At 42.3% G+C, this 10,674-nt stretch overlaps 1 protein-coding gene across 4 annotated transcripts in view; it reads left to right on the top strand.

Moving 5' to 3' along the window:
* Window positions 1-10,674, top strand: part of LOC311027702 (calmodulin-binding transcription activator 1-like) — a 45,560-nt gene that overhangs the window by 6,069 nt on the left and 28,817 nt on the right. For all 4 annotated transcript variants that reach the window (XM_084031842.1, XM_084031843.1, XM_084031844.1 and 1 more), the window contains exon 3: window positions 945-1,048. In XM_084031842.1, coding sequence (XP_083887968.1) covers window positions 945-1,048 — 104 coding nt within the window. The remainder of the gene's footprint in view (window positions 1-944; window positions 1,049-10,674) is intronic.

Consider the following 10,674-nt stretch of genomic DNA (forward strand, 5'->3'; position numbering starts at 1 on the left):
GAAAAGAAATGGAGCTCCCAGGAATTTCAGTGTATCCAGAAACACGATTTAAACTTCAAACTAAACATCACCTGCCTGTAGCAACATTCGGGCCACTGTATATTTGCACTTGTGACTCTCCAGCTCCCTTATAAGAATATTACTTTTCTCTCAGGAGGAGCCAGTCTTGAGTCTCTACTCCATTACCAAACTGTCTGCGCTGTATAACACTGTGGGGAGAGCATTGCTTTTAAAGGGGATAAGAGATGCCCATGTGATTGGCCATGATTGTTACGAACCCCAAATGCACTGATAATGGTATGTTAATGGATTCTTCTTAATCCAAATCTGTTTCCAGGTGCGCCCCAGGTGTGCTCTGCACCTCCACCTGCTATCCAAAAATAAGTGCCTCCCACTGCGCACTGCACATTTAACAATGTGTTTCGTACCCTGTACATTCATTTCCAAACTATCAATTACTCATAAGTGAATTAGATATTATCAGGCACAGTTGCAAGATGACGTAGAACTACTTTACATAGTCTGTGTACAATGTTCTGACTTTATCTTGTTTTGTTCATTAGGAATAAATACAAAGTATAAACCCGACACTTCTTCACTGCTATGCCACAAATGCTCAGCTGTAGATTTGATCAATCAGAAAGCAAGTTATCGCAAATCAAGTACTGGATGGACAAAAATGAATTTAAGTGTATGTCTTTCATGGGCCTGAAAATTCAAAGGCAAATTCACTTGCTTAAGGTAACGTCAGCCATTAAAAATGCTCCACAATAAAGGCGTGTTATGATTTTATTCATCCAGATCACAGAGATTCGGCTTTTTGGTATTCTCCTTACATCCTATCTTTGTGTCTGATGAGAAATTTCTCTCCATTCCTACTCATCCCTCATTTATCTTCCTTTATCTGCACCCCCTCTCCTCCCCCGACTCCCCTTCCACTCCAGATGAGCCGGGCCAGTTGAAGATCTACCTTCCTAAGAAGCTGCTCGAGTGTCTACCCAAATGTTCCTCTCTGCCCAAGGAGCGCCATCGCTGGAACACCAACGAGGTGAGACTTAGACCAACTCAAGGGGGAAATATCCGTGACAGTGAAATGAACTGCTGGTGTTTTTTTTTGCTGGTGACTCATCTCTAGCTAATGTCACATTGAGAGATGAAGAGGAGGTAAACACACACAATGGCAGCTTTTCATTATGGGACCCTAAAACGGTGACACCAGGAAATAAAAAAACAACAACAGCAACTCACAGCCAAAAAATCCCACTGACTACAGATCCCATTTGGTGCATTGCTGTCTATTTCACTTTGTAATCCAAACAACTCTGGGTTAAGGCGTAGGAATCAGGGGCTTGTGGGTCTAAAACTATATACGGCTTAGAGGCTAAGAAAGGAGAAATGAGGCTACAGATTGAATGTTTCCACTGCTCAGTGTTACCAGGTTCCAAAACCCTATGGTCAGTAGTATAAAGATTGTTATCTGAACCTGACATTGTTGCCATGCAACCGTAGAAAGCTGTTAAATGTGTGGCACATTTCCGCTAGCTGCTTCTCCCTGCTTTGTGTTATGTGTGAACATGATGCTCTAGTTACATTGCATAATGTTGCCCTACAAAACAAAAAATCGAGGAAAGAATTAAAAGCTGTCTATGAGGTGCTAAACAACAAAAGCAGTGACCATGCACCCAGAGGATTTGATCATAAAAGCGAGTTCAGTTTCAGTAACTTAAGGGCTTTTTGCACTTCACTTTAGTCACTGTTCACCGCATTGAGAACTTGCCTTGAATGTTGACAATTTCACACAACCTCGTGACTACCGCTCATTAATATAAGGCTTAGTTTGCACTGCTCTGGGCCAAAATTAGCATCATTTTTGCAGCATGATCAATAGATAACTTAAACTGTGCTGCCGGCTAAGTGGTACAATGTAAAATGAGGCCAAATTAGGTTGGGACAACACTTTACCCATGGCCAAAGATAACCCTGAGCTAAACATTTGGGGTGTGAAAAGCTTTAAAGAGTTGCATGTTGTTCCAGACTTAAGCTGTTAGCTTAGGGAAGTGTTTGATGGGTGGAAATGGATGCAGGCATTTATTGTCAATAGCTCCTTGTTTATGCATTGCAAAGCTCACCACTGGTGGTTCGCTCCATCCATTGTGATGTTTTTGGCCTCTGCTGAGACATTTTCTCCATGTGCAGGCTGTGCACTCCATTATGGATGTGTGTTTGTGTGTTTGTGTTATTGATTACCAAGTCCGGCATTATTATGCAATGCAAAGCTGATTTGGCCTGTGGTTTTTCTCTCAGGAAAGTCATTACATTTTTCATGCAATCCATCTCAATGAAGGTCATACTGGGAGTTAAGCACGGCGCCTACTGAATAGTGTGCTCACATGAATAGGCAGTGTGCGTGTGTGCGTGTACGGTTCGGGAACAACGTGACCGCTGCCGGTTAGGGACTTCCACACATCAGCCTAACCTAGAGCAATTGTGCACAAGGCGCAGGGGCTAGACCAATGCACCTTGTTGCTGCCCCCTTCTCTTCTGCCCTCTCCCTCTTCCTCTCCATCAGCTTCCCTTCCATCTTACCATCAAGTCCTCTCTATCTTTATCTTTCATTTCCTCCTCCCCCCACTCTCTCTCTCTCTTGCTCTCTCTCTCTCTCTGATGAGGAGGTACAGGCTCAGTTCAGAGGGAGGTTGGGTGTCCCTCAGCGGATTCCTTCAAAGCTCCTCTTCCACCCAGGCATAAAGTTTCCTGCATACTTAAACACTCCATTGTGTCTGCTGCTCCTCTTGCTTGGTGCTTTCATAGGGGAAGCCGATGCTTGCTGTGCGTCAAGTGCATATATGTTTTTCAGTCTGCTTATGTGTGTGTTTGTGTGTGTGTGTGTGAGTGTCTGTTAGACGCATGCACAGCTCCAGATGATTGTGGTCGATTGTTTTGTTGCCACTCTAACAAAAGAAATTATGTTTTTTTCTGCGTGTGTTGATTTTTATCTGTCTGTATTGCAGACATTGCAGGAAGCATAGTAGTTTTGGCCTGCGGCATATTGGAAAATTGAAATCATCATTGGTCATCAAATGTTAGACACATTGTTGGGTTTCCCGTCCACCATATATTGTGGCTTAACACAATTGTATTTGTGAGATTTCCAGAACAATCAGCTGACAGCTGTCAAGTCAGCTGTCAAATATGAAGCTTTAAATGTAGTTATTCAGTCGCATCCGCATTTATTAAGTCGTGTGTATGTTTGTGTTCCAATGTAATATCTTTCTGGTCTAGATGTTGCTCGTGAAGTGTGGTGATGTGTTATCGACAAATGGTGTGTTGAAACCGCCCAGTAATTATTCGGTGTGTAGACACACAGTTGTGTGCCTGTGTTTGTGTGTGCACGTTCATTTTTGCCTTGTTGTGGGCTTCCATAAGATACTTTCATACGCTTATGCATAAGGAAATGCAAAAATCGGTTTTGTTTCCTTGTCCTCACTGTCTGCATGTAGAATTAGGATTATCCTTAATGTGTATGTGTGTGCGTGTGCGTGCGTGTGTGTGTGATAGATAAAGAGATTACCATTCTTCTGTGTTTGGATGAGGATGCCTCTGATTAAGTCAGACCCAAGTCTTCATCTGAGATGTCCTTATTCTCACCTCTTTCTTGGCATGCGTATATCTGTGCAATTGTGTGTGGATACTATGTGTGTGTGTGCACGTGTGTTTTCTAGCCTGTGTGCGCGATTGCATATGATCCTCTGATCTCTGTTTTGTCACGCATGGCTCCCCCCGACACCTTGGCCTCGCACAAGCACTGAGCTGTGACCCCATACATTTTTAGCCCATCCACTTCTCCTCATCCTCCTCTTCTCTGTCCTTTACTCTCTTCCCCCCCCCCTCTCTCTCTCTCTCTCTCTCTCTCTTTTGTGTATCTACTGATGTGTGAAATTATTCTGGGATGGAGGGATGGATTCCTCCCTGAAGGGCTGAGCGGAGGCGTGAGCCTTTTGTTCAATAATAGATTGGGGGTGTATGTGTATCTGTCCATGGTAATAGACTATAGTTTTAGATAACAAACCACACTCAGGTAGACAGACTGATGGTAGAGCCTGTTTTATCCATCCATCGGGAATGAATTTTTGTTTTCAGCAAATTCTATGGACAACTGGAATAAGGAGAGTATAAAACTTTTTTCAAATGTAGACAAAGCAAACTTTAGAGTCCTAGTCCTGGGTATCAAGCTCATGAAAAGATAGGATTACTCTTGTGGGGGGACCCTCGACATCCTGACTCATATTTAAGCAGTCAGACTGAGTGGAATACTGAGTTATGCTCCCCTTCAAAAGCTTAAATTTAAACTATGAAATGTGCACCTGCACGCTATGCGGTTGTGCATGCCATTGCATGATCTAACGCGCATTTTAAAGGATTCTACATCAGAGCCCCCCCACTATAATTCAAATGATGCAACTGTCAAACGGGTCAGCGCAGACTTCAGTACATCACACAGACGACAGCTGTCTGCGCCACAATGCCTTTGCATGTGAGTCGGCTCCACATGTAGCTCAACTTGCAGGAAGCGGGTGCGAGAAAAAATGCCATGATTCTGGTATTAATGACATGAAATAATATGATATGAATCATGCAGTGTTTTACTGTGGAACTCCGTACTCGTCATGCAGTGATCTATTGGTAGCTCTGCGGTAGAGAGACAGCTATTGGCAATTCACACACGCTCATGTCTGGCTGTATGACGCTAACGTGGCTGGCTGGAATGAGAAGCAGATCAAAAAGCATGTACATTTTAGACCACTACCCCATCTGTCTCCTGCGCATGTGTGTGTGTGTGTGTGTGTGTGTGTGTGTGTGTGTGTGTGTGTGTGTGCGTGCATGTGTGCTGGCGTGCGTGCGTGCATCAAGGGTAGGTGTTCCCATGGTAACAGATTGGATGTGTGCGTGCGTGTCCCCATTAATGGTATGATCGATGTTGCATGTTTGACACAAATGCTGTTCCTGATTGTTCAGTACATCGAAGGTGATAAGAGAGACTTGACATAGTCGGTACGTCTCCTTACGATGCCAAACATGTACGACAGATTTTTAAAAAGAATTGATGAAGGATCTCATCTAATCTCAGGGAGAAATTCTCAGAAACTCACTCACACTCACCTGTGCGTGCTGTGTGAGCTCCCATTTCTAGCCCAAACAAAGCTCCGTGTGCATGTGTCTCTGCCTGGGTGTGTGTGTGTGTTTTAATTTATTATTCATGTCATTATTGTTGTTTGCGAGCCATTAAATAGATACTTTGAATTAAATATGCATGCATTGTATTCCTACAGTTTTTCGTAAAGATATTTCCCACAAACATTGGGCGGGAGAAGTGTCTGGAAAAGTTACACAGGATAAACGTCAGCTACCAAACTGTGTATGGATGAACAGTATGACTATACAGGGAGAAGACAGCCAGTTGCCAGCTTCTACGCTCCTTTTATACAGCTGTGAAGAGTGCCCTTGATTTATGAATTTGATGTGTGAATTGCTAATGTCCACCTCACACTGGCATGGGGCCGGGAGAGGCTGACACTCTCCATTTTGTCTGCTGTGTCAGAACAAAGACGAAAGTAACGCCACAAGTTTCATCTTTAGAAAGGAGCTGGGCGTGCCGTTCATGCGTTTGTTCGATAATGTGTGTTCACGAGAGACACGCATGTCAGTGTCTGTGTGTGCACGCGTGTGTGTGTGTGTGTCAGAGCCTATGCTGTAACCTCTTCAGTTGACATTGAGCTCTGTGCTGTTGCCATTTACCAGAGTAAAGCATGGTTTAATGAGGGGGCAAAGAAGCAGACACACACTCACACATGCTTGCGCACATGTATATACACACACCGACATGCACACACACACACACACAGTACCAAAGGGGTGTTTCACTGCTCCTTGTGTTTGATTCCTATTCTTTTATTTTTAATCATTCCTCTGTCTTTTGGGTTGAGAGATATTTTATGTTTGCAGAGCGCCAAGTTATAATCACTAATTAGTCCTCCAGGCTCTCTCTCTCTCTCTCTCTCTCTCTCTCTCTCTCTGCTTCCCTCTCTCCTTTTTCTCCTCCTCTTTGTCTATCTTTCTATCTCTCCCTGAGCCAAGCTAAGCCCAATTAACACCCGACGTCATTTGGTGTCTGTTGTGACTTACATTTCCCGCTCGAACTCCAGAAGTCCATACTGTGCCGGTGACCAAAGCAGGCAATATGAGCCAAATGTGCAGCAATGCAAAGAATTAATTGGTTTCATTCTACTCCTGAATGTAATTTCCTTGTTGATACATGTAATTACCCGGGCAAACTTTTCATGTGCAAATGGGGCTCTACATGCTAGACTGGACATGTGCGTATAGATGCCTCACGGATTGTTGAAATGTCATTGTTTTCAGTCGTGCAGATATTCCACCATACAAGTTCTCAAAGGGGCTGAGATTAACCAGGTTTTACAAGTCTAGTCATGGAAAGCCAAGTGTCTGAGGTAGGAGTTAATGTTGTCTCTGCTCTCCTCTCCTCCTACCCAACTGGAAGCCCCACATTTCCAGCCTGTTCTATTTTCTGCATGCTGCCACAGACCCACTATTTATCTTGCCCGCTATAATTTGACACAAAATATTGTTAACTGGAGACACAGAAATATATTAAACAGTGGGAATGTGTGACTATGAGTGTGGGGGTGCTGTGTGTGTGCCTGAGCGTGTCTGTGTGTGGCTGCATATGCGTGTGAGTGTGTCTTTGTGTTTTAAGTTCCTAGCCCAGCCAAACTGAATGGAACGACCAGCAGTGTCTGCTGTAATAAGAAGCCAGGCTGTACAGAACCTCTGTAATAGCTGAGCCCTGTGTAAATTAGATTGAATTCATTGGAGATTTAAATTTGTATGTGCATGCACACAAGATGGTGCTCCTAATTTGAGTGCTTGTACTTCATGTGTAGCGCTTTATATAGATAATTTAAAACTCTGTTCAACTTGTATAACGTTCTTCTCCTCAGACTTCAGGAGTTCAGGAGTCAAACCTATTTTTCAGCAGCTCAAGGCAATTTTACATGTTTACATCCCCAAATAACGATGAGATGTCAACAAAACATTGTACTGTAAATCAATCACCACAGGTGCCGGAACCCTCTTGATATCTTTAGCATCTTCCTTTTCTGACTTGATAACACCTGGGACTTGTGAAAGACTATGCCTAGTTCAGGATTTTTGGAAACTAATTAATATTTCATACTATCTGCTCATGTTTTTTTAGGTAGGTTTCAGTCAAAAATCTTTTTTGCTGAAACTTTTTTTTTTGCACATGCAGTGCCAGCTTGTCTTCTTAGGTTTGTTGTAAATAATGGCACACGACAACGGTTATACAAGAAATTATATCAACAGTCTCTTGACGTCTGCCTCGCAACAGTTGTTTAATTCAGGTCTGCCTATGCAGATGTAAATCACATGTAGCCCCACACTGATGCCCACGTTGTTGCTTATTTTTTCAATGCTCACTCCAGGAGCACAATTATTAAGCAATTTTACTGTAAACATTCATATGATCAGTATGCACTGAGTATATTGACAACATGAGTCCTTTGAGAGCTTTTTTCAGACGTGTCATTGTTGTGTAAGGAGTCTAAAGATGCCTCTCCTTTATGTCATTGGAGGATATATTTATAATCTTTACGACTACTCAGTCAACCCCTTCTAAATCAGACAATTGCGCTATACCAAACATCTTAACAATGATCAGTAACTTGTGAATTGTAGTCTACTCCTCAAATACGTTTATTCAACATGAATGCAGTGCGCATTTCACTCGTTTAATTTGTGCATCAATGCAATTTATCAATCTGACATTTTGCTGACACTGGCATAATGTTGATTTGTTCTGAATGTTTCCGCGCTGCATATTTGGACAGATTATAGTTGTTGCTCTCTTATTTCCACTGCAACACAATATTTATGCTTGAAGTTAGAAAAACCACAATTTGCACAAATATTGGGGCCGTTATCCGATGAGTACCCCCGTGTGATTTCCATGCCGAGTTGTCTCTGTAAATTGTACACACAACACTATTAACTGGCTACGGCTAATCCACAGTTAAGATGTGTAAACACTTCCACAAGACACAGAAATGAAGTTGGCAGAGAGTGTGTGCAAAATAAACTCTTTAACACTAAAGCAATCAAAACTTCAGACCTATTTGCAAAGGGGCTACAAAAGTGTATCAGACCACATTTGTTTGTGTTCTATAAAGCTGCTGTGAGGTCAAATTGTCCGTTTTGTTGTTATCACACGGATCGGAGTGCATTGGCCTCATAGGCTTCAACCCACTAATGGCCACTTGCAGGCTGCAGCTCTATTTTTAATTAAAACTGATTAAAAGGTTATGTGGTTTTTAATTGCAAAATCAATGTCATTTATTGCTGGGCAAAAAATACAATATAATGGTAAAGAAAAATGTCAGCTCCCGTTGCTGTTTTTTTTAAACCACTTTGATTTCTTTACGAACATCAGTTCACTATTTTGATTCGATAATGGTGATGCGTACGGGGAACAGTAAATATGATTATTTAGCAGTAAAATGTGAATGACCAACCACAGAGTTGGTTAATGTTTAACATTCACTGGTATGATTTCTCAAGGTAAATCTGCTAATCTCCGTGTTTCCCTGTTAATGAGTGGTGAAGTCATATTATCATGGAGCTCTCCTGCCGTGTTTACTGCACCATGTGAACAGTGTTCATCAACTGGTATTTGGCCTCATGGGGTTTTGTTTCACAATTAAATACTTTAATTTTGAAGCGGTGTTGCTTGCAGCATATTCCCATGTTTTTATACATGGATGTTGTGGAAACACAGAATCAATTATTGGTCAGAGGACTCGTACTGATAACTTAAAGTACATCTCGTCTGACTTTCAAATGTCAAAAAGCATACTCGCCATAAAATTGCTTCAAATTACCTCAGTCCTTATGCACCGTGGTGCGGGTTCAATGTGCTTGTTTGTGTCAGTATAAACATAAATGTGAACCTTTCCCAGTTGCTCAATTGGGTATACCTTGTCTCACAGATCTCAGTTCATAACTGGAGCCTCGCCAAAGCGGTAAATTGGCCTCCTACATAATATCCATTAAAAAAGGGGAAATAGCTATGATTCTCATGATGCTACAACTCGCATTTTCCACTAACATTATCCTGGAAATGTGCACATTCATAAGATTTACCCCGGGAGACGTATACATTTACTGTCAAATATACTGTTTTCCCGCATTTACCATAATAGACATGGGGGAGGCACTGTATGCAGGCAGGCTGTGTGTGTATGTGTGTGTGTGTGTGTGTGTGTGTGTGTGTGTGTGTGTGTGTGTGTGTGTGTGTGTGTGTGTGTGTGTGTGTGTACCACAGTGTGTGTCCAGTGTTCCTCCTAACCCAAACTGCGGTTCTATCCAGCATCACGTATACCTCTCCGTCTCCCTGTCTCTCCCACCTTCCCTCCTCCCTCCTCCCTCCCACTGATGCATGGAATGTCTACTCTCATATGGAGTGTGTTTGTAAAAGTCACAGTAATCAAATTTCACTGATTCCTGGAGGATTAAACAAGGTGGCATTTGTGTGCGTGTATGCGAGTGTGCGTGTTCTGCCTACACAATATTAGCTGTGTAAGTTGTGTATTGCGATGCCGCTGTGTCATTAGTCTAAGACCACCTCAGCTGTAATATATCATCCATCATCTTGTACTCCAAGGAGGCAACTATATAAGGGATCCACATTTGCATACTGACAGTGCTTGTATTTGATTCTTTGAATGTATGAAGCGGTGGGAGGATGGGGGGTGATGAACACTTACTATGAAAGTACTTGTTTCTTGGCCAAGTGACTTGATTGAGAATAGTCTTCTTTCCATGCCTCTGGATGTTGACTTGTTTCCTAACATTATCCCCATCTTCTTTGAAATTCCTTTGTAAAAACCTGAGTGTTATTCAGTGAAAGTGTTTGCTCCATACTCCAGAAACAGGAAAAACATATACAGCATGTATTCCCAGCCCGAAAACCAGTATTACCTAGCGTTTAGCCTAACTGCATGCTTCCCTCTCGTTGGCAGCATATATCTGGCAGTATGTTTGTACATGTAGCTTGCCAGCTCACAAGTCTTAACATTTCCCAATACACAACATCAGCATCACTTCCTCGGCTAGCTCTAAGCTCCGGTCTCTGTCTGCTCTAAGGTGTCATTGCATGTTGGAACTAGAAAGTCACAGCCCATTACAGTTCACATGAGGTGGAAAGTTACCAGGACAGCCTGGGAGGCATTGACCGATGTCTGTCTCCTCCTCAATCTCTAAAAGTGCATTAAAGCAGAGCAATTATTAAAAAGCTTTTCCCAGAACGATAATAGATGAAAACAAACCAGATGTAAGCAAACAAAATGTCTCCCAAACGTCACGGTTATTTCCATAGGCAACGATAAGTCCAAACCGTAAAAAAAAACATTATATTTCTCATCTCCCACTGTTATTTATTTAGGTATGTATCTCGCATTATATAGAAGTGTAAAGATATCTAACATACCTTTATGCGCCCACTGCAATGAGTCATCGTGCTTGAACAGAGGCTGATGACACTGGGCTCTACCTTATACAGTGCGTCATCACTGTAAATAC

This window comes from Eutrigla gurnardus, assembly GCF_963514095.1.
Source record: "Eutrigla gurnardus genome assembly, chromosome: 2".
Classification (NCBI taxonomy): Eukaryota; Metazoa; Chordata; class Actinopteri; order Perciformes; family Triglidae; genus Eutrigla; species Eutrigla gurnardus.